Source organism: Symphalangus syndactylus, chromosome 13 (genome assembly GCF_028878055.3).
Source record: "Symphalangus syndactylus isolate Jambi chromosome 13, NHGRI_mSymSyn1-v2.1_pri, whole genome shotgun sequence".
NCBI lineage: Eukaryota > Metazoa > Chordata > Mammalia > Primates > Hylobatidae > Symphalangus > Symphalangus syndactylus.
The window spans coordinates 37,099,185-37,124,831 of NC_072435.2; the positions used below are offsets into that span (position 1 = coordinate 37,099,185).

The following is a 25,647-nucleotide window of genomic DNA, read 5'->3' on the forward strand; positions in this document are numbered from 1 at the left end:
TTGTAGAGACAGGGTCTTGCTCTGTTGCACAGGCTGGCCTCTTAAACTCCTGGGCTCAAGCAGTCCACCCGCCTCAGCCTCCCAATGTGCTGGGATTACAGTTGAAAACCACAGTGCCCAGCCAAATAGATAGAGCCTGTTTTAAAGGGCCACATACCGTTGCATCTTGGGGAAGGGTGGTGATTGGTGATTCTCTGCCGTGCTTTTCTTATTTTTTTTTTTTTTTTTTTTTTTTGAGATGGAGTCTCACTCTGTCGCCCAGGCTGGAGTGCAGTGGCGCAATCTCGGCTCACTGCAAGCTTCGCCTCCCGGGTTCACGCCATTCTCCTGCCTCAGCCTCCAAGTAGCTAGGACTACAGGTGCCCACCACCATGCCCGGCTAATTTTTTGTATTTTTAGTAGAGACGGGGTTTCACCAAGGTCTCGATCTCCTGACCTCGTGATCCACCCACCTCGGCCTCCCAAAGTGCTGGGATTACAAGCATGAGCCACCGCACCTGGCCCCCCTTAATTTTTTATTTCTTGTTTTTGTTTTTGTTTTTTAACGAGGCGGGGTCTTGTTATGTTGCCCAAGCTGGTCTGGAACTCCTGACAACTGATCTGCCCACCTCAGCCTCCCACCTCAGCCTCCCAAAGTGCTGGGATTACAGGCATGAGCCACTGCACCTGGCCTCTACTGTGCTTTTCTGTGCCCCTGGGGTTTGTCCAGTCCCCTCTTACTGGACATTGCAGTGTCTGCTGCCCCCACACAGATGCCGCCCTGAGCTTCTGGGTGAACTTGGGCTTATTTGTCAGAGCTTTGACTCCCGGGCCAGTGGGCGTGTGCTTGAGAGCTTCACCAAGCTGCCCTTTGGTGAGGAATCCCCAGGCCCACTCCCACCAGACAGCAGCCCCGCAGGCATGGCTGCCCTTCATCTTTTCTTTGAACTTTGAAAATTGTTTTTCGGGGAAGAGAAATCACCAGCCCTGTATGTTCAACGGAGAAATGTCAGGACATACGGCCATCCAGAACCTTCCCTCCCAGATGGCCACATGCTGGGTTGCTGACCGCCCCCCGGTGACTTGGCTTCCCTGTTCCAGATTTCTGTTCCTTCTACAATATCCTGAAAACCTGCCGGGGCCACACCCTGGAGCGGTCCGTGTTCAGCGAGCGGACGGAGGAGTCTTCTGCCGTGCAGTACTTCCAGGTGGGTTGCACTCGTCCTCAGCCAGGCCACCTCCCCCTGGCAGCCCCCCTGCCACCCGCCCACAGGAGGCCACGCAGCACAGGAAAGGCCCACCCAAGTTCCCGTCCTGGCTCTGTCCCTTACTGGCCATGTAGCCTTGGGCAGGTTTCCTCCGCTGGCTGGGCCTCAGTTTCCTCATCTGTGAAGCGGAGATGCAGGTGCCTGCCTGAGAGGGTTGCTGGAAGGATCTGAGCACAGGTGGAGCTCAGGGCCACAGGCGTTGTGAATAACGGTAGAGCAGTTACAATGCCCTGAGCGCTCCCTGCATGCCAGGCCCTGGTCTAAGCGCTGTCACATGCACAGAAGCACTTGGACCTTCCCAACAATGCTAGGAGGTAAGTGCTATTATTGTCCCCATTTTACAGATGAGAAAACTGAGGCTCAGAGAGGTTAAGTGACTTGCTCCAAGTCACACAGCTATTATGCAACAGAGCCAAGATGGGAAGCCAGGTCTGCCTGATGCCAAAGCCTGTGCCCCTGCCCAGGTGCCACGCTGCCTCCCGATCACCCGTTGTCTTACAGAGAGACACCACACCTCACCTGCCTGGCGCTCTGAGTTCTAGGGCTCTGTTCGATCCGCTTCTCTTCTTCTTTGGGGCCCTCAAGATGGGGCAGGTGGCCCCCGATGCCAGAACCCTGCCTGTGGCAAATCTTGAGTTCTCCTGGGTGGCTTCCAGGTCCAGGCGGCATCCAGCTGTTGCCACTGGCTGCAGTGATAGTGGCGGTGTCCTCCTGGGGGCTGCCCTCCGGCTTCCTGCTCCCTCTCCTGGAGCTGCTAGTGGGGCCCAGTCAGAGGGTGCACGGCCTCCCGAGGGAGGTTTGTGCTCGAGATGGCCCCTTGCTCTATCACAGGGCTGGCCAGGGCCTTGGCTGCCTCGTGCCACCTTGTGCCCCGTGCCATTGGTGTGTCTCTGTTCCAGTTTTATGGCTACCTGTCCCAGCAGCAGAACATGATGCAGGACTACGTGCGGACAGGCACCTACCAGCGCGCCATCCTGCAAAACCACACTGACTTCAAGGACAAGGTGAGTGGCCCGCGCATGTGCCCACCTCTCTGCTTCTGTCTCTGTTTTTTTTTTTTTTCTTTTCTCATTGATTTTATCTTTAATTTTCTCAGATTAGAAATGCATTTATCCGAGCTACTGTGGAGGCTGAGGCAGGAGAATTGCTTCAGCCCAGGAGTTTGAGGCTGCAGTAAGCTATGATTGCGCCACTGCACTCCAGCCTGGGCGACAGAGTGAGACTCTTGTCTCTTAAAAACAAACAAACAAACAAGGCCGGGTGCGGTGGCTCACGCCTGTAATCCCAGCACTCTGGGAGGCCAAGCCAGGTGGGTCACAAGGTCAGGAGATCGAGACCATCCTAGCTAACACGATGAAACCCTGTCTCTACTAAAAAATACAAAAAAATTAGCCGGGCGTGGTGGCAGGTGCCTGTAGTCCCAGCTACTCAGGAGGCTGAGGCAGGAGAATGGCATGAAGCCAGGAGGCAGAGCTTGCAGTGAGCTGAGATCACGCCACTGCACTCCAGCCTGGGCAACAGAGCGAGACTCCATCTCAAAAACAAAACAAACAAAAAACCAAAAAGCAAGAAAAACAAATGCATTTGATATATAAACTCAACACAGCATGTACATTATAGGCTTGAGAGGCCTCTATCAGTTCCCTTCAAGACAGCCGCTACCCCTCAGTATGAGCTCTCTTCTTCCAGATTTTTCCCCATGCAGACATCAGCGTATATTTTAGAATTATTTTATTGAGCTGGGCAGAGTAGCTCACACCTGTCTGTAATCCCAGCACTTTGGGAGGCCAAGGCAGGGGTATCATTTGAGCCCGGGAAGTTGAAAGTGCAGTGAGCTGTGATTGGGGTACTGCTCTCCAGGCTGAGCCACAGTGCGAGACCCTGCCTCAGAAACAAAATTAATAAATAAGCTTTTTGATATCACCAAATAATGTGCACTCATGATTAGAGAGAGAGAGCAGAGCAGAGCGTCTGTATTCAAAAGTAGAAATCGGCTAGGCACAGTGGCTCACACCTGGAATCCCAGCACTTTGGGAGGCTGAGGCAGGTGGATCACTTGAGGTTAGCAGTTCGAGACCACTCTGGCCAACATGGCAAAAGCCCATCTCTACTAAAATAAAATACAAAAATTAGCTGGGCGTGGTGGCAGGCACCTGTAGTCCCAGCTACTCAGGAGGCTGAGGCAGGGGAATTGCTTGAACCTGGGAGGCAGAGGTTGCAGTGAGCTGAGATTGTGCCACTGCACTCCAGCCTGGGCAAGAGAGCAAGACTCCGTCTTAAAAAAAAAAAAAAAAAGTAGAACTGTATAATGTATTCCCTTCTCATCCCATTTGCCAGAGTTTTTGGTGTCTACCTTTTTTTTTTTTTTTTTTTTTTTTTTTTATGAGATGGAGTCTTGCTTTGTCACCAGGCTGGAATGCAGTGGCACAATCTCGCCTCACTGCAACCTCCACCTCCCAGGTTCGAGCGATTGTCCTGCCTCAGCCTCCTGAGTAGCTGGGACTATAGGCACACGCCACCAAGCCCAGCTGATTTTTGTATTTTTGGTAGACACAGGGTTTCACCCTGTTGCCCAGGATGGTCTCGATCTCTTGACCTCATGATCCGCCCACCTCAACCTCCCAAAGTGCTTGGATTACAGACATGAGCCACTGCACCTGGCTTACTCAGAGTTTTTGTTTTCTCTTTCTGTTTTTTGGGGGTTTTTTTGAGACAGATTCTCACTCTGTCACCTAGGCTGGAATGCAGTGGCACAATCTCAGGTCACTGCAGCCTCCGCCTCCTGGGTTCAAGCGATTCTTGTGCCTCAGCCACCCAAGTAGCTGGGATTACAGTCATGTGCCACCATGCCTGGCTAATTTTTGTATTTTTAGTAGAGATGGGGTTCTGCCGTGTTGCCCAAGCTGGTCTCAAACTTCTGGCCTCAAGCAGTTCGTCCGCCTCAGCCTCCCAAAGTGCTGAGATTACAGGTGTGAGCCACCGCACCCAGCCTGTTTTCTCTTTTGAATCAAATGGGAGCCTGTTTTTTACCTCCCAAGTATTTTGGGGATCTCTCCACGTGGATTTGCATGGATCTGCCTCATCCAGCGCCTGGGTCATGCCCCCCTAGCATCGCTTACCGTCCCAGAGGACAGTAGGCCCTGGGCCCTGGGGAGGAGTCGTCTTGACACGACAGTGTCTGCCCCAGCAGGGCCACCCCAAGCCTCCTGACCGCTGAGGTCTGGGAAGGACGTCCTCCGTTGGTGAAGTCCCTTCCTGCTCCCCAAGGATGGAGATCCATTTCCTGGTTCATCTGGAGCTCTGATCGGTACCCTGAGGCCTTCCCATCTGACCCCAGCTTCCCCTGCAGGCACTCACCGTGCCCAGAGCATTTGTCCTTCAAAAGCTCATGCCTGTCACCACTAGGAATGTCTGCCCTTGGTCTGCTCGTGTGGAAGCAATCCCACAAATCCAGAACAGGTGGTGTGTTCTCCCAGACCTTGGCCTGGACTCTGCCATGAGTGACCATCATAGGCCAGTGGCCCTGCGGGGAGCCCAGCCGGCCCCAGGGCTTGGGCGGCTCACCTGCCCCAGCCAAGACGGGCTGCTTCTCCAGGCATGAGTCAGCATGGAGCTGGGAGACACTGCCACCAACACCTCGGGCCCCTTTCCTCCATGCTAGAACTGCGGAGGCCCCAGAAAAATGCTTTTCAACTGCCAGTGAGCTTCCAGGGGAGGCCCGTGCCTCTCACCCCAGACGATCCGGAGGCCTGCAGGCCACAGGGTTGGGGCCGAGCGGGAGCTTCCCCAGGGCTTCTCCTCCCAGAGGAGTGGCCCATGGCTCCTCTTGAGTTCTCGCTTCATTTTGACCAAGAGCCCATAAAGGGCAAACATTGAGAGTGAAGACAGACGCCTCATGATGTGCACATCCCTTATGATCACTGTCACCTCCCCATCACCATCACCTCCTATGTCTCGCTCTCACCTCCCACTCCTCCCTCAGATCGTTCTTGATGTTGGCTGTGGCTCTGGGATCCTGTCGTTTTTTGCTGCCCAAGCTGGAGCACGGAAAATCTACGCAGTGGAGGCCAGCACCATGGCCCAGCACGCCGAGGTCAGTGGCCCGCTGGTGTCCGCCCAGCCTTGTCCTCGCCCATGAGTGCCATGCCGGCCCCAGCCTAGAGAAGCTTGGGAACCCCCAGGGGCTTGGGGACATTACTTGTGTGCTTTGCTCTCTTTGTTGTCCCCAAAACAGTCATTTCGGGGAGGGGCTTCAGGGCCTGAGATGATTTTCCCTCGTGACTGGCAGTCAGGGCCACGTGTCATTTCCCTGTTTTCTTTTTTTTGCACTGAAACCTTCCTTCACAAAGTTCAAAACATAAAAGCTAAAAAAGAGCAAACAGCATGCTCTCCTCCCCCACCCCTGGCTCCCACCCCCAGCCCCATCACCAGAGAGGAGCTACGGCCACAAAGTCTGAGCAGAGCTGTTCTGTGGCTGTAGACGTGAGCGTCCTCTCGCACCAGCGGGGGCTGCACCCTCCATTCCCTGCTCTGCCTCTCTCATGGATGTGGGGCCAGGGTCGTGGAGGGGCCATCTTTGCTCTGTCTTGCCGCCGCAGAGCACTCCTTTGCCCAGCCGTGCCGCTGTTGCTTTAGCTGCATTGTGTCCGCAGCGACACTCAGACTCCTTCCAGGTCTTCACGTGGCCGACGCTGCTGTCCTGAGCCCCTCTCCCACATGTGGTTGTGTCTGTAGGACACACCCTAGCCCTGGAATCACTGGGTTGGGGGTGCGTCCAGCTTTAGTTTTGGTGGCTGTTGTGATGTCTGCTCGTCCCCCTCTTTGCAGCCACCAGCAGTTGTCGACGCAGGTTGGGGGACCTAGGAGGCCGCAGCAGGGGACGGCCCTGAGGCAGGGCTGGGGTCACAGTGAACTCTCTCTTTTTTTGGGCGGGGGGTCTCACTCTGTTGCTCAGGCTTGAGTGCAGTGGTTCGATCCTGGCTCATTGCAGCCTCCACCTCCCGGGTTCAAGTGATTCTCCTGCCTCAGGCTCCTGAATAGCTGGGATTACAGGCGTCCATCACCGCAACTGGCTAATTTTTGTATTTTTAGGCCAGGCATGGTGGCTCACACCTGTAATCCCAGCAGTTTGGGAGGCTTAGGCGGGCAGATCACCTGAGGTCAAGAGTTCGAGACCAGCCTGACCAACATGGCAAAACCCCATTAGCCAGGTGTGGTGGTGGGTGCCTGTAGTCCTGGCTACTCGGGAGGCTGAGGTGGGAGAATCGCTAGAACCCGGGAGGCAGAGGTTGCAGTGAGCCGAGATGGCGCCACTACCACCTCCAGCCTGGGCAACAGAGTGAGAATCTGTCTCAAAAAAAAAAAAAAAAAAAATTTTTTTTTTTTTTTTGGTATTTTTAGTAGAGCCTCCATGTTGGCCAGGCTAGTCTCCCAACTTATGAGCTCAAGCAATCCGCCTGCCTCGGCCTCCCAAAGTGCTAGGATTACAGGCGTGAGGCACCGCGCCCGGCCCACAGTGAGCTCTTAACAGGCTATGGCCAATCGCAGCCATGGTTGGGGCACCAGCGAAAGAGGCAGAGGGGCACCCGATGGCCATGTGCGGATGGAGGCTGTCCCTTGAGAGGAGGTCTAGGGAGGGCCCCACGGCAGGAAGACGCAGGGAAGCCCACATGGCCCTGCCCACCTGCAGGTCTTGGTGAAGAGTAACAACCTGACGGACCGCATCGTGGTCATCCCGGGCAAGGTGGAGGAGGTATCACTCCCCGAGCAGGTGGACATCATCATCTCGGAGCCCATGGGCTACATGCTCTTCAACGAGCGCATGCTGGAGAGCTACCTCCACGCCAAGAAGTACCTGAAGCCCAGCGGTGAGCACTGGGGGGTACACAGGCTGGGACCCTCAGTGGAGCCCCTGGCTGCCACTGAGCCAGGCCATCAGTGCTTCAGCTCCCTGCTTGCTGTCGGTGGCCCAGGGTGTAGGGAAGCCTGGGCTTTTCCCCTACTCCCACCCCAACCCCACTCCAGCCAGCTGTGGCCTCTGGAGCCCTGGGCCTCAAACACGTCCAGACACCCAGCTGCCCACCCGCCCAGACAAAGTACAGAGGATCTCCTGGCACCTCTGCCATCCCATGTCCTGCTCCTGCAGGACAGCCTCTGGTTAGGAGTGGGGATTGGGACAAGTTCTGTGGTCAGCAGTTCCCCAACAAGCCCTGCTCTCCTCACAGTCCAGGAGGTGGGGTGGGCGAGCATGTGTGCAAATGCAGGGGTGTGGGTGCGTGTGTGCATGTGTACGTGTGTGAGGAGGTGAGGTAGCTGTCTGGCAAGCCCATCTGTCACTTCCCATCCATGCCTCTAAGTATGGCCTCTGGTCACTGGGTGACTGTTTATTTTTTTGAGACAGAGTTTCACTCTTGTTGCCAAGGCTGGAGTGCAGTGGTGCGATCTCGGCTCACGGCTCACTGCAACCTCCACCTCCCCAGTTCAAGCGATTTTTGTGCATCAGCCTCCCGAGTAGCTGGGATTACAGGTGTGCACCACCACACCCAGCTAAGTTTTGTATTTTTAGTAGAGACGGCGTTTCACCATGTTGGTCAGGCTGGTCATGAACTCCTGACCTCAGGTGATCCTCCCGCCTCAGCTTCCCAAAGTGTTGGGATTATAGGCATGAGCCACTGTGCCTGGCCTGGGTGACTGTTTCTATTTGCCCATCTGTCTTGGGGTCTGTGCAGCCCTGATGCCTGAGGCATGTGTCTGTGGCTCTTCTCATGCTAGGTACATGCGTGTCTGAGCATTTCTGTACAGGGAAGCAGCTGTGTGTGCGTGTGGAGGAGGACAGGTCTCCAGCCAGGGTAGCAGCCATGGGATGGAGCATGGGCAGCAGCAGGCTGGTGGGGCTTGTGCAGGCAGGGGTGGGGGCGAAGCTTCCACTCTCGTCTCTGGCCCGCCCTGGATCCAGGCCCTCAGGTCCTGGCTGGCTGTGCTCCTGGAGGTGGGAGGTGGTGTCCCACAGCTGTGTCTCATGTCTTGGGTGTGAGTATGGGAGGCAAGGCTGCTCCAGGGGCTGTGGGCCCCACTCTCCTCCCCTTCTGCCCTGATGGTGGGGATAGGGGTGGGGACAGCCCCAGCGGGGGGGGCCCTCCTGATGGGACGTGAAGCCAGACGGGAGTCAGGCTCTGTGGGCAGCTGCATGCGCCCCCCATGGCCCAGCAGCCAGCTTGCAGGGAGAGGGGAGGCCAAGCCTGTGCAAGGAGGACTCCTGTCCAGCTCAGGAAGCTCTTCCAGGGGTTAAAGGCAGCCCTCCCCTCTCCCAGTTACATGTCTCCTGGTCAGCAGGAGCCAGAGGTTCCTTCCAGGCTGGGTCACTTCCCATGGTGCCTGTAGGTCCCCCAGGGCAGAAGCCCCAGCATGTGCATCTCCCTCCCCGTTCCAGCAGCTGCCGCCCTGCAGCTCTCGCCTCGGGTACAGCCTGGTGGCATAAGGAGGAGGCAGAGTCCCACTGATACCTCAGGATCTCCTCCCCTAGCTTGCAAGGCTGGGGGGCCCACATCTGGAGGCCAGGTGCTCCTTGGGGCAGGCGGGGCTGCGGGGCGCTCGTCCTCCCTGCCGCTGGCCCTGACTCATGCGTCTACCCTTGAGTCACAGAGGGAGGCCCTGCCCTTCCCTTAGTCTGTGTGCCCAGACCAGGCAGGCCAAGTGGCCCACTCTACCGGCTGGGTGCCTGTGCCAGAACCTAGGCAGTCCCTGTGGTGTGGATTCAGCTTCCCCCACCTGGCTCTTGGCCTCAACTGAGGTCCCCAGCGGCGTTGGGGTAGCCCGGGGCCCACCACCCTCCCTCTGTCCAGAGCAACTTTGCTTTGCTTTCCCGGCTGCACACATGCACAGACGGCAGGGCCTGAGAGGCAGCGGCTGGCCATATCCCGGGCACTGCCTGCTTCCCCGTAAGTCTTTGGCAGGTCCCTCACACCTCCCAGGTCTAGTAATAGGACATAAAGATGAGCCACTGGCCTCCCAGTCTCAGGTGGAATCCGTGAGCTGGTGTAGGTCAAGTACCCGTGGTGGTGATAAAACACTGATCAGAATAGGTGCTCAGTGCCACTGTCATAGGAGTGCAGGAACAAATGGATGACAGGCTGGGAGCACCCAGGGTTGGGAGTCTTGGAGTCCTTTGGAAGTTCTGCCAGGCAGTGTGGGACGTGTCACCTGACGCCAGCACCCCTCCCTGCCCCGCTCCCAGGAAACATGTTTCCCACCATTGGTGACGTCCACCTTGCACCCTTCACGGATGAACAGCTCTACATGGAGCAGTTCACCAAGGCCAACTTCTGGTGAGTGTGCCCTGGGTGTCACGCCTGTGCCCCACAGCCTGCCTTCTCAGGGACAGCCCCAGCTCCCCAGGGAGCCTGCACTCCTCTTTTTCTGAAAGACTTGGGCTAGATGAGGGCTGACTGGGAGAGAAGGCAGGGCTACCCCACCTGCCTCTTGTGCAGCCCTGACCTTGCTGTGGGGGTGGGGCCTGTCCACAGGTACCAGCCATCGTTCCATGGAGTGGACCTGTCAGCCCTCCGAGGTGCCGCGGTGGATGAGTATTTCCGGCAGCCTGTGGTGGTGAGTAGGGCCTCCAGGGCACTGCTGCCGTGATCACTTGCCATTGCTCTGCAGCTGTGCAGCCCTCAGGAAGCTACGGCCCCTCTCTGAGCCCTCTCCTCTGCCCTGCACAGAGCTCTCTCACAGAGATTTGGCCCAAAAGCGTCAATGCATGTAGACGCTTAGCACACAGCAAACATGCAATACATGTGGACCATTATTAGATGAGACTAAGGAAGGAGGGGCATTTAGGCTCAGGAGTTCAAGATCAGCCTGGGCAACACGAGACACCATCACTATTTTTAAAATTAAAATAAATAATAAAAAAGAACCATTACTAGATGAATTTATCCTTGCTGAGCTGATGTGATTTATTGATTGATTTTACTTGAGATTTTTGATACATAGATCCATGATTAAAAAATCAAAAGGAAAATAAAGCTAGGTGTGGTGGCTCACACCTGTAATCCCAGCACTTTAGGAGGCCAAGGCGGGCAGGTCATGAGGTTAGGAGATCGAGACCAACACGGTGAAACCTTGTCTCTACTAAAAATACAAAAAATTAGCCAGACGTGGTGGCGGGCGCCTGTAGTCAGCTACTCGGAAGGCTGAGGCAGGAGAATGGCGTGAACCCGAGAGGCAGGCGGAGCTTGCAGTGAGCTGAGATCGCACCACTGCACTCCAGCCTGGGCAACACAGCGAGACTCCGTCTCAAAAAAAAAAAAAAAAAAAGTTCCGTTTTATTCTGTTTTCCCCCTGCTCTTGATGTTTTTCATTCGTTTTGGGAGACTCTTGGACAATCTTGGATAATATTTCTTTAAACACTACCTCTGCCCCATTCTCTTTCTCCTTCTGGGATTCCGATTACGTGTACAGTGGACCTTTTCACCATATCTCAGATGATTCTTATACTCTTTTCTGTCTTTTCCATCCATTTTTTTCTCTCATTTTCTTTTTCTTTCTTCTTTTTTTTGAGACGGAGTCTTGCTCTGTTGCCCAGGCTGGAGTGCTGTGGCATGATCTCAGCACACTGCAACCTCCACTTTCCGGGCTCAATTGATTCTCAGACTCCTGAGTAGCTGGGAGTACAGGCGCTTGCTACCACTCCCTGCTAGTTTTTTGTAACTTTAGTACAGATGGGGTTTCGCCATGTTGGCCAGGCTGGTCTGAAACTCCTGAGCTTAGGTGATCCGCCTGCCTCGGCCTCCCAAAGTGCTGGGATTACAGGCGTGAGCCACCGCGTCCAGCCCTGCCCCTCCCCCCCCCCGCCTTTTTTTTTTTTAGATGGAGTCTGGCTCTTTCACCCAGGCTGGTATGTGCAGTGGCACGACCTTGGCTCACTGCAACCTCCACCTCCTGGGTTCAAGCAATTCTCCTGCTTCAGCCTCCTGAGTAGCTGGGACTACAGGCGTGCACCACCACACCCACCTAATTTTTGTATTTTTAGTAGAGATGGGGTTTCACCATGTTGGCCAGGCTGGTCTTGAACTGCTAACCTCAAGTGATCCACCCACCTCAGCCTCCCAAAGTGCTGGGATTACAGGCGTGAGCCACCATGTCCAGCGTGTTCAGTCTTTTGTGATATCACTGGGGAGTGAATGAGTAAAAAATGCAGGAAATATTTTGGTGGTATTATGAAAATTTTGTATTATGATGAGGGTGCCTTGGAAGAGGCCACAGTTTGAGAAGGTGCTGCTTTATGGTATAGCCTTCGATAATGTTAATGCAAGCCCAGTGGTTAGCCTCATTACCAATATGCTGCTGAACCACCTGTTAGCTTTTATTGTTTTTTGAAACGGGCTCACTCTGTTGCCTAGCCTGGAGTACAGTGGCTCAATCACTTCACGGCTTACTTCAGCCTCGATCTCCCAGACGCAAGTGATCCTCCTGCCTCAGCCTCCCAAGTAGCTGGAACTATAGGAGTGTGCCACCATGCCTGGCTAATTTATTTTTTTGTAGACATGGGGCCTCACTGTGTTATTCAGACTGGTCTTGAACTCCTGACCTCAGGTGATCCGCCCGCCTCGGCCTCCCAAAGTACTGGGATTATAGGCATAAGCCACTGCACCTGGCATTGAGCCTCTTATTAGCAGCTTTCTGCTTGGTGTCTTAGCCTCTGATGCCCTGCCCCGCTCAAAGCTCAGGAGTTGGCCAGTTTCACAAGTGCACTGAGTGTGCACTGCCCACCTCGCCCTCCTGCACTTATTTCCCTTTGCTTTGACATCACAGCCCCTTGAGTCCGAGCTGCCTTGGTAACCCTGAGCTCCCATTTTGCTTTCCCCACCCAGGGAAGCTGCTGAAAGGTCAAGGTGGCCGTTTTCTGCCCTCCCCATGGGGAAAAGGCAGAGGCCAGAAAGGGCTCCCTCCAGAAAGGGCATTTCCCTCCTTTCCAGGAGCTTGAACCTCAAAATCCTGGCCACTCTGGTTGGTCACCAGTGCTTCCAACAACTGGTTTATTCCTTTTTTTTTTTTTTTTTTGAGATGGAGTCTCGCTCTATCGCCCAGGCCGGAGTGCAGTGGCGCAATGTTGGCTCACTGCAAGCTCCACCTCCCGGGTTCACGCCATTCTCCTGCCTCAGCCTCTCCGAGTAGCTGGGACTACAGGCGCCTGCCACCACGCCTGGCTAATTTTTTATATTTTTAGTAGAGTCGGGGTTTCACTGTGGTCTCGATCTCCTGACCTCGTGATCCGCCCGCCTCGGCCTCCCAAAGTGCTGGGATTACAAGCGTGAGCCACTGCGCCCGGCTGGTTTATTCTTTTCTTTGGATTTTATTCGGTTTACATAGTTCATGGCAGGTGTGTTAGTCAGATATAAACATCACTGGGAGTGGACAGCAGCACCAGTGTTGTTGTTGTTTTTAAGAGACAGGGTCTCTCTGTTTCCCAGGCTTGATTCACACTCTTGCGCTTAAGCAATCCTCCTGCCTCAGCCTTCTGAGTAGCTGGAGTTACAGGCATACAATTCCACACCCAGCTAGCACCTAGTTCTTTAACTTGCTTTTTTGGTTAACTTGCTTAACGATTTAGCTTGGAGATCTTTCCCCATCTGTTCATAAAGAGCCTCTTCATTCTTTCTCATGTCCACATGGTCTTTGATGGGAGAGCCATCATTGGTTTAATTAGATGGTTTCCAATGTGTCACTACCACGGACAATCTGTAATTATACATGTGAGTTTGTTGATGTGTTCATGTATCTGGAGGTTAAACTCCTGTAGTGCCAAATCTTTTATGTGAATAAACACTTGTCATTTTGAGAGCTGTCACCGAATTGCCCTCGGTGGCGTTGTGCCAGTTCACCCTCCTCGCAGCGTGTCTGAGAAGAGCAAGCTAGTTTTAGCTGCACAGCCTAGAAGCCGTGGCCAGACCTGGGCGAAGGAGCAGGGCTCTCCCCTTCCATGCTGGCCCTGGTGTCAGATGCCAGGTCACACCTGTGGTCTCTCCCAGGACACATTTGACATCCGGATCCTGATGGCCAAGTCTGTCAAGTACACGGTGAACTTCTTAGAAGCCAAAGAAGGAGATTTGCACAGGTACTGGCACCCACACTCCATCCTCCCAGGCCTAGCTCAGGCCGAAGGTCAGGGCCACCCCTGGCTCCCGCCGATATCCTGCCGTCCCAGGGCAGATGGTGGGCAGGGGCCCCGGGCCTCTGCACCTGGCACCCCCTCTTCTCTCTCAGCAGCGCCTGTCTGGCTTCCCCAGCAGCCACTGCCCTTTGCCTTCCAGGATAGAAATCCCATTCAAATTCCACATGCTGCATTCAGGGCTGGTCCACGGCCTGGCTTTCTGGTTTGACGTTGCTTTCATCGGCTCCATGTGAGTGCCGCAGAGCAGCCGGTGCTGCCTCCTCCCCACTCCCAGGGCTTCCTGCAGCTGCAACCTGGCTGGGAGGGTGGAAGGTGGCTCCAGGTTCCACCATCCCTTCCAATGGGAGTGAGAGCCTGTCTCGGAGCAAGAGACTGTTGTGGGTGGTTGTGTGTGTGTGTGTGTGTGTGTGTCTCCTGTGTTCCCAGTGTCTGTCCCTCATGGGCCTGCGTCTGTCTCTTGGCACATGTCAGGGTGAGTAGGGATCTCGTGGTTGCGGGTCCCTCGTGTGCATGTGTATGCCTGCTCATGTATGTGTCTGGGACTGCCTGGGGGCCAGCCCCTCTCTGCTTCAGGGTCCCAGGGGTCCCTGGCAGAGGGGACAGGTGCTTGGGGAGGACTCAAGGCACACAAGGTGGTGGCTCCAGTGGTGGCGCTGGCCCAGTCAAGTATGTACCTGTCCCTACTTCACAGAATGACCGTGTGGCTGTCCACAGCCCCGACAGAGCCCCTGACCCACTGGTACCAGGTGCGGTGCCTGTTCCAGTCACCACTGTTCGCCAAGGCAGGGGACACGCTCTCAGGGACATGTCTGCTTATTGCCAACAAAAGGTGCAGCTGCTCCCTGGGGCAGGTGGTGGGGGGCAGGGGTCCATCTGCCCAGCAGCTCATGCCACGGCCTGCACCCTCTCCACAGACAGAGCTACGACATCAGTATTGTGGCCCAGGTGGACCAGACCGGCTCCAAGTCCAGTAACCTCCTGGATCTGAAAAACCCCTTCTTCAGGTAGGAGGGGCCCCTTGCCTGCACAGGGGGTTGCCCCAGCCCTGCAGCCCCCTCGCCCCTGCCCATGGCTCTGTCTCTGCCACAGATACACAGGCACAACGCCCTCACCCCCACCCGGCTCCCACTACACATCTCCCTCGGAAAACATGTGGAACACGGGCAGCACCTACAACCTCAGCAGCGGGATGGCCGTGGCAGGTAAGCAGGGCCCACCCCAATGCCCAGCCAACCTGGGAGGCCGCGCTCGCTGCAGGCCTGGCCCCTCTGCCTGCAGCCCTGATGTCTCCCTCTCTGGACACAGGGATGCCGACCGCCTATGACCTGAGCAGTGTTATTGCCAGTGGCTCCAGCGTGGGCCACAACAACCTGATTCCTTTAGGTGAGTGTCCCCCAGGGCCAGGGGCAGCAGGGAGCCGTGCCCAGGACTGCCCAGTGGCCGGGAAGGGCCCGTGGCGACCAGGGTCGGCCTCTGCTTGGTCTTTTCACCTTTTCCTCTTCCTGGGGGCTCTCGGCCAAGGCCCTCCGTCCTCTCTGCCTCGCTCTGCAGCCTGCTGCTGCGCATGGGCTGGGTGGCTGGGGGCGGTGACGCCGTCTCCCTTCCTTCTTTCCTCCCTCTCGCTGCGCAGCCAACACGGGGATTGTCAATCACACCCACTCCCGGATGGGCTCCATAATGAGCACGGGGATTGTCCAAGGTAATGAGGGTGGTGGGGGCAGGGCCCGTGGGGGCCGAGCTAGCATGTGAGTCGCCATCCTCTGTCCGGCCGCCCGCCTGCCCTCTTGCCTGCCCTTTCTCTCTCTCTGTGACTCTGCCTGGGGGCTGGGCGGGCCAGGGCAGCCCCTCACTGCCATCGCCTGCCCCACAGGGTCCTCCGGCGCCCAGGGCAGCGGTGGTGGCGGCACGAGTGCCCACTATGCAGTCAACAGCCAGTTCACCATGGGCGGCCCCGCCATCTCCATGGCGTCGCCCATGTCCATCCCGACCAACACCATGCACTACGGGAGCTAGGGGCCCGCCCCGCGGACTGACAGCACCAGGAAACCAAATGATGTCCCTGCCCGCCCCACCGCTGGGCGGCTTTCCCCCTTGTACTGGAGAAGCCCGACAACCGGTCACAGTCCTCTTTGCTATGGGAACTGGGACACTTTTTTACACGATGTTGCCGCCGTCCCCACCCTAACCCCCACCTCCCGGCCCTGAGCGTGTGTCGCTGCCATATTTTACACAAAATCATGTCGTGGGAGCCCTCATCCCCCCTCCTGCCCGCTCCACCCTGACCTGGGCTTGTCATCTGCTGGAACAGGCGCCATGGGGCCTGCCAGCCCTGCCTGCCAGGTTCCTTAGCACCTGTCCCCCTGCTTGTCTCCAGTGGGAAGGTAGCCTGGCCAGGCGGGGCCTCCCCTTCGACGACCAGGCCTCGGTCACAACGGACGTGACATGCTGCTTTTTTTAATTTTATTTTTTTACGAAAAGAACCAGTGTCAATCCGCAGACCCTCTGTGAAGCCAGGCCGGCCGGGCCGAGCCAGCAGCCCCTCTCCCTAGACTCAGAGGCGCCGCGGGGAGGGGTGGCCCCGCCGAGGCTTCAGGGGCCCCTCCCCACCAAAGGGTTCACCTCACACTTGAATGTACAACCCACCCCACTGTCGGGAAGGCCTCCGTCCTTGGCCCCTGCCTCTTGCTGCTGTCCTGTCCCCGAGCCCCTGCAGGTCCCCCCCGCCCCCCCACTCAGAGTTAGAGCAGGTGGCTGCAGGCCTTGGGCCCGGAGGGAAGGCCACTGCCGGCCACTTGGGGCAGACAGAGACACCTCAAGGATCTGTCACAGAAGGCGTCCTTTTTCCTTGTAGCTAACGTTAGGCCTGAGTAGCTCCCCTCCATCCTTGTAGACGCTCCAGTCCCTACTACTGTGACGGCATTTCCGTCCCTCCCCTGCCCGGGAAGGGACCTTGCAGGGACCTCTCCCTCCAAAAAAAAAAAAAAAAAGGAAAGAAAAAGAAAGAAAAAATAAACGAGGAAACGTGTTGCAGCACAGGCAGTTTTCTTCTCCTTCTGCTCCCCTGTTTCTCATACCCCCAAACTCAGATTCAGATGCTGGAGCTCAGGCCCGGCCCCAGGCCCGCCGTGTGTGCACCCAGGCAGGAGCAGGCACTGTCCAGGCTGGGCCACCCCCTTGGCTCTCCCTCCTGTTCCAGGGGAGCCATAGGAGGGAAAGCAGGTGGTCCCGGGGGGATATGGGGGCCCCAGCCCTGTCCCAAAGCTCCCTGCTCGGCTGCCCCTCGCCCGCCTTTATATAAATTCTCTGAATCACCTTTGCATAGAAAATAAAAGTGTTTGCTTTGTAAGAAAAGTCTGGAAAGTAGCAGAGTCATCTCAAGGTGTCAAAGGAGCCTTCAGTCATCGTCTAGGGGGCAGGAAAGGCAGAGGGGTTGGTCCCCTTAGGTGTTGCCTGAAAGAAAGAATGTCTGGGAGTGGCCCCAGAACCTCTTGCCTTGACTGGGGGTGGGAAGGCAGCCCCCTTAGCCCAGCTGGGAATAGTCCTTACCCGTGGGACCCGGGCCTTCCTAGTAGGGGGCCATGGACTGCGGCAGGGTAGGGGACAGCGCGATGTTTGAGGGCAGAGATGTGATTTGGGGTGGAGGAGCCATGTTCTCCGGAGGCAGCGACTGGAAGAAGTACAACTGCACAAGACCCCTGGGGTCAGAGGCAGGGCCAGCCCGCGCCCCTCCAGCCCCTCGGCCCCACCCATGGCCACCCCAGACCCGTACCTTACAGCCCATGGCCAGGAGGGCGTGGAGCAGCACGACCACGGACAGCAGCGCCGTGGCCACCAGCCTGGTGTCCTCACGGACCACGGGCCAAAGGGTGAATACCAGCCCGGCGGCTGACAGGCCCAGGGCCAGCGCCCCAAAAAGCCACTGCAGCCAAGGCACAGGGATGAGCCACAAGACCTGGGAGCAACACAGCAGCAGGTGACCATGCCAGTCCCCACAGCCACCACCCACTCCGCACCAGGCCACCCTCACCACCATGGGAATGAGGCGGCAGGTGACCATGCCAGTGTCCCCACACAGCCACCACCCACTCCGCGCCAGGCCACCCTCACCACCATGGGAATGAGGCGGCAGGTGACCATGCCAGTGTCCCCACACAGCCACCACCCACTCCGCGCCAGGCCACCCTCACCACCATGGGAATGAGGCGGCAGGTGACCATGCCAGTGTCCCCACACAGCCACCACCCACTCCGCGCCAGGCCACCCTCACCACCATGGGAATGAGGCGGCAGGTGACCATGCCAGTGTCCCCACACAGCCACCACCCACTCCGCGCCAGGCCACCCTCACCACCATGGGAATGAGGCGGCAGGTGACCATGCCAGTGTCCCCACACAGCCACCACCCACTCCGCGCCAGGCCACACTCACCACCATGGGGATGAAGACAAAGAGGGAGTAGCCGTAGATGCACACGGTCTCCAGGAAGGTGTAGGGCCCCATGCGCTCCTGGACACCCTTGCGCCACCGCAGGAAGCCCCACAGGGCCAGGGGCACCAGCCATGCGTAGCAGTAGATGCTGATGCCTGCCACGGTCACTGGGGGCAAGGTGAGCAGTCACCCCCTGTCCCCCAGGGCCCTGCCAGGCATTGGGCCTGCCCGCCTGCTTACCCTTGTGGAACTGGGGGCTGTAGTGGATGGAGGGGTCCCTCCTCTGGGCCAGCACCAGCGTCAAGTTGCCAGTGACGGCCAGGACAAAGGCCAACGTGGCACAGATCCAGAAGGGGCCTGGGGGTAGGGGGCACAGTCAGGGTCCTGGGCCCTGCGCTCCCAGGACAAGCAGACATGTATCCTGACTGAACTGTGCTGAGACCCCAGCCTCTTCCTAAGCACCTTGCCTGACTCACCAGGACACCGGGGGCCTCCTGGTGGCTGAGCCCAGTGCTGGCTCTCAGTTCATCCCCCTCCTGGAAACAGTCAGGACTGCACACCCTTGGCTTGTGTCTCACCTCATTGGTGCCAGTTCCTCAACCCCTGTCACCACCTCTTTGACTCTCTGACCCCTTCAGCCATGGGGAGCAGCCAGGCCCAGTCCTTGGCCCCTTCCATGTCTGCTTTCACCCCTGGTGTGACCTCCTTCAAGCCCAGGGCCTTATGCCTCCTCGAGGGCCCAGGGCTCTGCCCTGAGCACTGCAGACTCCAGTTCAAGCTCCCAGGTGGGCATCTCCGGCTTCATCCACACCCTTGCCCTCTGCCCTCACTGCCCAGTGGTTACGTAGCAACTCTATCCATCCCGTAGTCCAGGCAGAAATCCCTAGAGCCTGCCTCGGCTCCTAACCTCCCACTCCCCCCACCCCCACCTATCTGGCCGCAAAGCCAGTCTCTTCTACTTCCCCAGCACGTTCCAGAATCCAGTGCCACTCTCCACATCCACAGTTCCCACCATGTGGCCACCTCCACCCCAGCCTCCTAGCTTCTGCCCTCACCACCCATGATGGCGAGAGGGACCCCGAGAACACTTAAAGATCCACTCTCGGCCAGATAACGGCGACTCACGCCTGTAATTCCAGCACTTAGGAGGCCAAGGTGGGCGGATCACCTGAGGTCAGGAGTTTGAGACCAGCCTGGCTAACATGGTGAAACTCCATCCCTAATAAAAATATAAAAATTAGCCAGGCATGGTGGCACGTTCCTGTAATCCCAGCCATTCAGGAGGCTGAAGCGGGAGAATCGCTTGAATGCGGGGGACAAAGATTGCAGTGAGCTGAGATCGCATCACTGCACTCCAGCCTGGGTGACAGAGCGAGACACTGTCTCAAAAAAAAAAAAAAAGATCTCTTCTTGCCACAGCATGGGAGGCCTGTGTGATCTGTCCCCTTGCCTGTGACTTCCCTGCAGCTCACTCGCTCCAGTGGCAATGCCGCCCTGCAGTTCATACAAGTTCCTGCCATGAAGCTTACGCCATTTCTGGAACCCTCTTTTCCTAGGTCTCCCCCACCCCTCCCGTTGCCAACAAGGCTCATTCCCTCACCCTCCTCAGGGAGGCCTGCCCTGCTGCACCCCGCAAAACTGCAAGGCCGCTTCTCCTGTCTGCTCTGCTGCTCTCTACCCGCCACCCTCTGCAGTCCTTCATGTCTCTGTCTCCCTGAACAGCAGGTAAGTCATACTGTCTGAGTGACTGATTTGTCCACAGCTATACGCTGGCGTCTGCAACTCAGGCCACACGTGTTGAGTGATCCATCAAGGAACCAAATGCACAACCTCACTCACCATACAGATCCGGCCGATTCCGCAGATGGTGCCGCACAAAGTTGTGGCCAGGCCGGGGCAGCAGTGAGCCTTTGATCCGGTCCAGGACCTGGGGGCAAGGCCAAGGTCAAGGATGGAAGTCTGCCAGGAGCTTCTCCCTTGTCCTGAGAGGCTCCTTCTCTGCTGACCTCCACCCTTCTCTCTCCATGCCCCACCTGAAAGAACTCAGCCTTTCCCTCTTTTTTTTTGTTTTGAGACGGAGTTTCGCTCTGTCGCCCAGGCTGGAGTGCAGTGGTGCCATCTCTGCTCACTGCGAGCTCCGCCTCCCGGGTGCACACCATTCTCCTGCCTCAGCCTCCCAAGGAGCAGGGACTACAGGCGCCTGCCACCACCCCTGGCTAATTTTTTGTATTTTTAGTAGAGATGGGGTTTCACCGTGTTAGCCAAGATGGTCTCAATCTCCTGACCTCGTGATCCTCCCACCTCGGCCTCCCAAAGTGCTGGGATTACAGGCGTGAGCCCCAGCCCCCTCTTTTTCTTTTTGAGACAGTCTCACTCTTTCGGGCTGGAGTGCAGTGGCACAATTTTGGCTCACTACCACCTCCGCCTCCCAAGTTCAAGTGATTCTCGTGCCTCAGCCTCCCGAGTAGCTGGGACTACAGGTGTGCGCCACCATGCCTGACTAATTTTTGTATTTTTAGTAGAGATGGGGTTTCACCATGTTGGCCAGACTGGTCTCCAACTCCTGACCTCAAGTGATCCACCGCCTCGGCATCCCAAAGTGCTAGGATTACAGGCACCCACCACCGCACCTGGCTAATTTTTGTATTTTATTTTATTTTATTTTATTTTACTTTTTTATCTTATTTTATTTTTGAGACAGAGTCTCACTCTTTTTGCCCAGGCTGGAGTGCCCTGGCGCGATCTTGGCTCACTGCAACCTCCACCTCGAGGATTCAAGCTATTCTCCTGCCTCAGCCTCCAGAGTAGCTGGGATTACAGTTGCCCACCACCAAGCCCAGCTAATTTTGTTGTACTTTTTTTTTTTTTTTTTTTTTTGAGGCGGAGTCTCGCTCTGTCACCCAGGCTGGAGTGCAGTGGCGCAATCTCGGCTCACTGCAAGCTCCGCCTCCCGGGTTCACGCCATTCTCCTGCCTCAGCCTCTCGGAGTAGCTGGGACTACAGGCGCCCGCCACCACGCCCGGCTAATTTTTTGTATTTTTAGTAGAGACGGGGTTTCACCGTGGTCTCGATCTCCTGACCTCGTGATCCGCCCGCCTCAGCCTCCCAAAGTGCTGGGATTACAAGCGTGAGCCACCGCGCCCAGCCTTTTGTTGTACTTTTAGTAGAGATGGGGTTTCACCATGTTTGGCCAGGCTGGTCTCAAACTCCTGACCTCAGGTGATCCACCCACCCAGGCCTCTCAAAGTGCTGGGATTACAGGCATGAGCCACCCCACACCCCGCAATTTTTGTATTTTTAGTAGAGACGGGATTTCCCCATGTTAACCAGGCTGGTCTTGAACTCCTGAGCTCAGGTGATCTGCCCACCTCGGCCCCCTGAAGTGCTGGGATTACAGGCAGGAGCCACTGCGCCCAGCCCATCTTTGGTCTTCTGCCTATGCTGTTCCCTGTGCCTGGAACATATACTTCTGCTCCCCTCCCCTATTCCCCAGGGAAGCCTTCTGTCTCCTTTAGGTCTCAGCCAATTCCTCACCTCCCCCCGGGGGCCTTTCTCTAACCCACAAGATTGTGTGTATCCCCTGTGTTCCCATAGTCCCGATCTATAACCAGTCCCACCATAACCCTTTGAGAGCACCACAGTTCCTTCACCAGCACCCTGCCCAGGGGTAAAAGTGGCTGAACCCTGAGCATAACTCTGAGCCCCATCCCATCTGCCTCCCCAGGCCTGACCTGTGAGGTGTCCACGTCAAAGAAGCTCTGATAGTAGCTGAAAGTCCAGAATCCGGGCTGCTGCTGCTGCTGCTTCTCCTGCAGGAGCTGCACATTGCGGGCAGGCATTCAGTGCCTGCCCGGAAAGCCTGGGTCAGCTGGGGGCTGCACGGAGGCAGGACACAGGGACTCACCGCAGCCTTGTCGCTCTCCTCCTCCACTTCATCCTCGGCTCCATAGCTGCCACCTGAGCCCACGGCCACAGCCACGTGCCCTTGTGGGGTCAGCTGATCGCTTCTGCTGGTGGTGGCTGCATCTGGGGTCTCAGCCAGAAGATTAGTGGCCTCCTCGAATTCTGTGGAGGAGGCATATGGGACACACGCACGTTTGAGGGGTGGAAAGAACTCGACTGGGCCCAAGCTAAGCCGATGCTCATCTGGGGGCGGAGGCTCTGCTGAGCCATTGATCTCCCCCAAGGTGGGGCCCAACTTCCTCAGTTTGGAGGCATCCGGCCGACATCTGTTCCCTTCCTCCTAAAATGGAACTGCAAGTTAGGGTTGGCCCTGGGATGGGGTCAGGGTCTGGGGACGAGAGGCTCGGGTCTGAGGTCTGAGTTCAGGGCGGGGGCGGGGTTCGATTCAGGGATGGGTCGCACTCGGGGGTCAGGGTTCACAGCCGCCTAGGCTTCGGGGTAGAGAAGTTGGAAGCCGCAGGGTGGGGGAGGTTCTGGCGCGGGGCGGGAGTAGGAGATCCGGCCACTTCGGGGCCGCACTCACCGTGGAAGGTCAGCTCGTCGGCCGATGCCATGGTCATTCAGGGGCGTCTCCGCATCCCTCGCTGAGGACAGAGACTGGTCAGGCACACTTCCCCACCGCCCCCGAGCCGGTCCCTCAGCCCCCAGCCCTACCTGGCGACCAACTGCACCCACGGAGGCTTGAACTCGTCGTCCCGTCCCCACAGGTGCGCTCCGCCCCCCCCCCCACCTGAGGCCACCTGGGCCGGCGTGGCTGGGGCTCTCTGCGCCTGCGCGTCTCGCCTACCCGTCAGAGTCTACCCGACTGAGACTTGACAGCAACATCCGGCGCCTGTCCTCTTTCTATTCTCTCTCGTTGGGAAGCCACTTCCGGTAAAGTTGGCGCTTGCGCAGAAGAGACTCCCGGGCTCTTCGGGTATCAGTTTTTCTTCCCGGAGCAAGGACCCCCAAGACGGAAGAGGATGGCCGCGGCGGCTCTGAGGAGATTTTGGTCCCGGCGCCGCGCAGAGGCAGGCGACGCGGTAGTGGCGAAGCCGGGAGTGTGGGCGCGGCTGGGTGAGTAGCGGCGGAAGGCGGCAGGGTGGGTGGCCGCAGCGGCCACATCACTCTTACCGCGCTCCTCTCCCCTCAGGGTCCTGGGCCCGCGCGCTGCTCCGGGACTACGCCGAGGCCTGCAGGGATGCGGCGGCGGAGGCTAGTGCCCGGCCGGGGCGCGCGGCCGTGTATGTGGGTCTGCTGGGCGGCGCGGCGGCCTGCTTCACGCTGGCGCCGAGCGAGGGTGCCTTCGAGGAGGCGCTGCTGGAGGCGTCGGGGACCCTCCTGCTGCTGGCGCCGGCCACCCGCAACCGCGAGTCCGAAGCCTTCGTGCAGCGGCTGCTCTGGCTGCGGGGCCGTGGCCGCCTGCGCCACGTCAACCTGGGACTCTGCTCGCTGGTGTACGAGGCACCCTTCGACGCCCAGGCAAGCCTCTACCAGGCGCGTTGCCGCTACCTGCAGCCCCGCTGGACCGATTTCCCCGGCCGGGTCCTGGATGTGGGCTTCGTGGGTCACTGGTGGGTGCTGGGGGCCCGGATGCGCGACTGCGACATCAACGACGACGAATTCCTGCACCTGCCGGCTCATTTGCGGGTGGTCGGGCCCCAGCAGCTGCATTCCGAGACCAACGAGCGCCTCTTCGATGAGAAGTACAGGCCTGTCGTGCTCACCGACGATCAGGTGGACCAGGCGCTGTGGGAGGAGCAGGTCTTGCAGAAGGAGAAGAAGGACAGGCTCGCCCTGAGCCAGGCGCACTCGCTGGTGCAGGCGGAGGCCCCGAGATGAAACCCTGAGGCCCCCGAGTCCTGGCAAACTGCTTGCCTGGGGTGGTGTAGTTCTGAGTGTGCCTCACCTGCAGAACAACTGAGACAGATGATGTGCAAAGTGTTTTCTCACTGGATTTGCACAAGTTTGGGGAACCTTTCTGCCCCCCCGTCTTTGTTCTTTATTAGCTGAAGCTAATTCAGCGCCACCTGGGTCCAGGAGTTTGGGGACAGCAGAAAGACTTGACACATGTTCATCACTGGCAGAGCTGGTCATGAGCCTTTTATATAAGCCTTTTTCATTGGGCCTCAGAGGCCCTCAAGGAGGTACCACATTGGTCAGGTGACTTGCAAACTCTTCTAAGACCACTTAGATTTTCTTTTTCAAGTTTGGGTTGTGACCTGGCATAGTGATGTCTGTAATCCCAGCATTTTGCAAACTGAGGCAAGAGGATCGCTTCAGGCCAGGAGTTTGAGACCAGCTCGAGTGACATAGCAAGATGCTACAAAAAGAATAATAATAGTAATTAACTGAATAAAATTTGAGCTGAAATGTTTTTATTCTATGATCTATTCTCTCTCGATTTTTTTTTTTTTTTTTTTTTTGAGACAGGGTCTCGCTCTGTTTCGCCAGCTGGAGTGCAGTGGCACAATCTCGGCTCACTGCAACCTCTGCCTCCCAGGTTCAAGCGATTCTCCTGTCTCAGCCTCCTGAGTAGCTGGGATTACAGGCCTGTGCCAACATGCCTGGCAAATTGTTGTATTTTTAGTAGAGATGGAGTTTCACCATGTTGGCCAGGCTGGTCTTGAACTCCTGACCTCAGGTGATCCGCCTGCCTCACATTTCCAAAGTGCTGGGATTATAGGAGTGAACCACCACACCCGGCCTTTCATTTTGATAAGTAACGTTTTTGCCATTCCCAGCTCTTTCGGAGGCTGAGGTAGGAGGATTGCTTGAGATCAGGAGTTCAAGACCAGTTTAGGCAAAATAGTGAGACCTTTCTCAAAAACTAAAATATTTGGAAGGGTAAAGCAGGCGAATCACTTGAGCCTAGGAGTTCAACACCAGCCTGGGCAATATGGCGAAACCCCGTCTCTACAAAAAATACAAAAATTTACCAAAAGTGTTGAATGAGAATTCAAAATATGTATACGTAGAAAAATTAGTAAGGAAAAAAATAAGGCTGGGTGCAGTGGCTCACGCCTGTGATCCCAGCACTTTGGGAGGCTGAGGTGGGTGGATCACAAGGTCAAGAGCTCGAGACCATCCTGGCCAACATGTGAAACCCCGTCTAACAAAAATTAGCTGGGCGTGGTGGCGCACACCTGTAATCCCAGCTACTGGGGAGACTGAGGCAGGAGAATCGCTTGAACCCGGGAGGTGGAGGTTGCAGTGAGCAAGATCATGCCACTGCATTCCAGTCTGGGCAACAGAGTGAGACTCTGTCACAAAAAAAAAAAGAAAAGAAAAGAAAAAATAACATAAAACTGAAGTATTAAGGGAGTGATGCTACCTCAGTGGCCTGGGCAAGTTAATAAAACCAGGTGATAAAACAACTATTTTTGTTGTGATACTTCTTTTTGTGTGTTTGCTACTTTCAAGTTTTGGCATTTGACCCTTGCATTCATAATCAATGGGTTGAACAGGTGTTGGTTTAAGTCAGCATCTCACTTTTACAGAGGAAAAGCTGAGGTTCAGAAAATTTATTTTTCCAAGGCTGTGGCAGGACCAAGATTCAAACTGTAACTCCCAGCTCTGTGACTTAATCCTCAAACTTGTGGACTATCTTTGGTCCTAATAATTCTTGTCAGAAATAGTTAAATACTGCTATCGGTTGCCATAAATAAAAATTGGATATAGAAATACATATATATAGCTGGGCACCGTGGCTCATGCCTGTAATCCCAGAACTTTGGGAGGCTGAGGCGGGCAGATCACAAGGTCAGGAGATCAAGACCATCCTGGCTAACACGGTGAAACCCCGTCTCTACTAAAAATACAAAAAAAATTAGCTGGGCCTGGTGGCGGGTGCCCGTAG

General features: G+C 56.6%; 3 protein-coding genes across 19 annotated transcripts in view; 2 read left to right on the forward strand and 1 right to left on the reverse strand.

Annotated features, from left to right (window-relative positions):
• CARM1 (coactivator associated arginine methyltransferase 1) overlaps positions 1-16,770 on the forward strand; it is a 53,861-nt gene extending 37,091 nt beyond the window's left edge. For 3 of the 5 annotated variants that reach the window (XM_055238535.2, XM_063616021.1, XM_055238537.2), the window contains 13 exons: positions 1,081-1,187; positions 2,147-2,251; positions 5,230-5,340; positions 6,937-7,114; positions 9,481-9,571; positions 9,770-9,851; positions 13,277-13,362; positions 13,559-13,648; positions 14,111-14,248; positions 14,334-14,423; positions 14,509-14,621; positions 14,725-14,802; positions 15,290-16,770. In XM_055238535.2, coding sequence (XP_055094510.1) covers positions 1,081-1,187; positions 2,147-2,251; positions 5,230-5,340; positions 6,937-7,114; positions 9,481-9,571; positions 9,770-9,851; positions 13,277-13,362; positions 13,559-13,648; positions 14,111-14,248; positions 14,334-14,423; positions 14,509-14,621; positions 14,725-14,802; positions 15,290-15,432 — 1,412 coding nt within the window. In that variant the 3' untranslated portion in view covers positions 15,433-16,770. Of the gene's footprint in view, positions 1-1,080; positions 1,188-2,146; positions 2,252-5,229; positions 5,341-6,936; positions 7,115-9,480; positions 9,572-9,769; positions 9,852-13,276; positions 13,363-13,558; positions 13,649-14,110; positions 14,249-14,333; positions 14,424-14,508; positions 14,622-14,724; positions 14,803-15,049; positions 15,119-15,289 lie in introns of all 5 variants that reach the window. The other 2 variants (XM_055238534.2, XM_063616020.1) reach the window with 1 other exon arrangement.
• Positions 15,866-23,706, reverse strand: YIPF2 (Yip1 domain family member 2). Of its 13 annotated transcripts, none has more exons than XM_055238546.2 (10): positions 22,597-23,704; positions 22,333-22,393; positions 21,751-21,911; positions 21,578-21,664; positions 19,686-19,773; positions 18,087-18,203; positions 17,847-18,013; positions 17,189-17,371; positions 16,966-17,101; positions 15,866-16,869 (listed from the first exon to the last, which is right to left on the reverse strand). In XM_055238546.2, the coding sequence occupies exons 2-9, from the start codon at positions 22,367-22,369 to the stop codon at positions 16,985-16,987; spliced, it is 957 nt and encodes a 318-aa protein (XP_055094521.1). In that variant the 5' UTR covers positions 22,370-22,393; positions 22,597-23,704; the 3' UTR covers positions 15,866-16,869; positions 16,966-16,984. The 13 variants fall into 13 exon arrangements, with proteins under 13 accessions (XP_055094521.1, XP_063472134.1, XP_055094522.1 ...); XM_063616064.1 differs by having other exon boundaries at positions 15,866-16,885; positions 22,597-22,653; XM_055238547.2 differs by having other exon boundaries at positions 15,866-16,885; positions 22,464-22,626.
• On the forward strand, positions 22,656-25,166 carry TIMM29 (translocase of inner mitochondrial membrane 29). Its single transcript, XM_055238552.2, has 2 exons — positions 22,656-22,865; positions 22,942-25,166. Exons 1-2 carry the CDS (start codon positions 22,772-22,774, stop codon positions 23,628-23,630), a joined length of 783 nt encoding a protein of 260 aa, XP_055094527.1. The 5' UTR covers positions 22,656-22,771; the 3' UTR covers positions 23,631-25,166.
• The last annotated feature ends 481 nt before the right edge of the window (positions 25,167-25,647 follow it).

Coding starts and splice junctions, on each gene's coding strand:
- TIMM29 (XM_055238552.2), top strand. CDS start 22,772: ATGGCCGCGGCGGCTCTGAGGAGATTTTGGTCCCGGCGCCGCGCAGAG. Junction 22,866..22,941: donor GGGAGTGTGGGCGCGGCTGG/GTGAGTAGCGGC, acceptor CTCTCCCCTCAG/GGTCCTGGGCCCGCGCGCTG.
- YIPF2 (XM_063616062.1), bottom strand. CDS start 22,369: ATGACCATGGCATCGGCCGACGAGCTGACCTTCCACG. Junction 19,774..21,577: donor TTGACGTGGACACCTCACAG/GTCAGGCCTGGG, acceptor CCTTGCCCCCAG/GTCCTGGACCGGATCAAAGG. Junction 18,204..19,685: donor GAATCGGCCGGATCTGTATG/GTGAGTGAGGTT, acceptor CCCTACCCCCAG/GCCCCTTCTGGATCTGTGCC.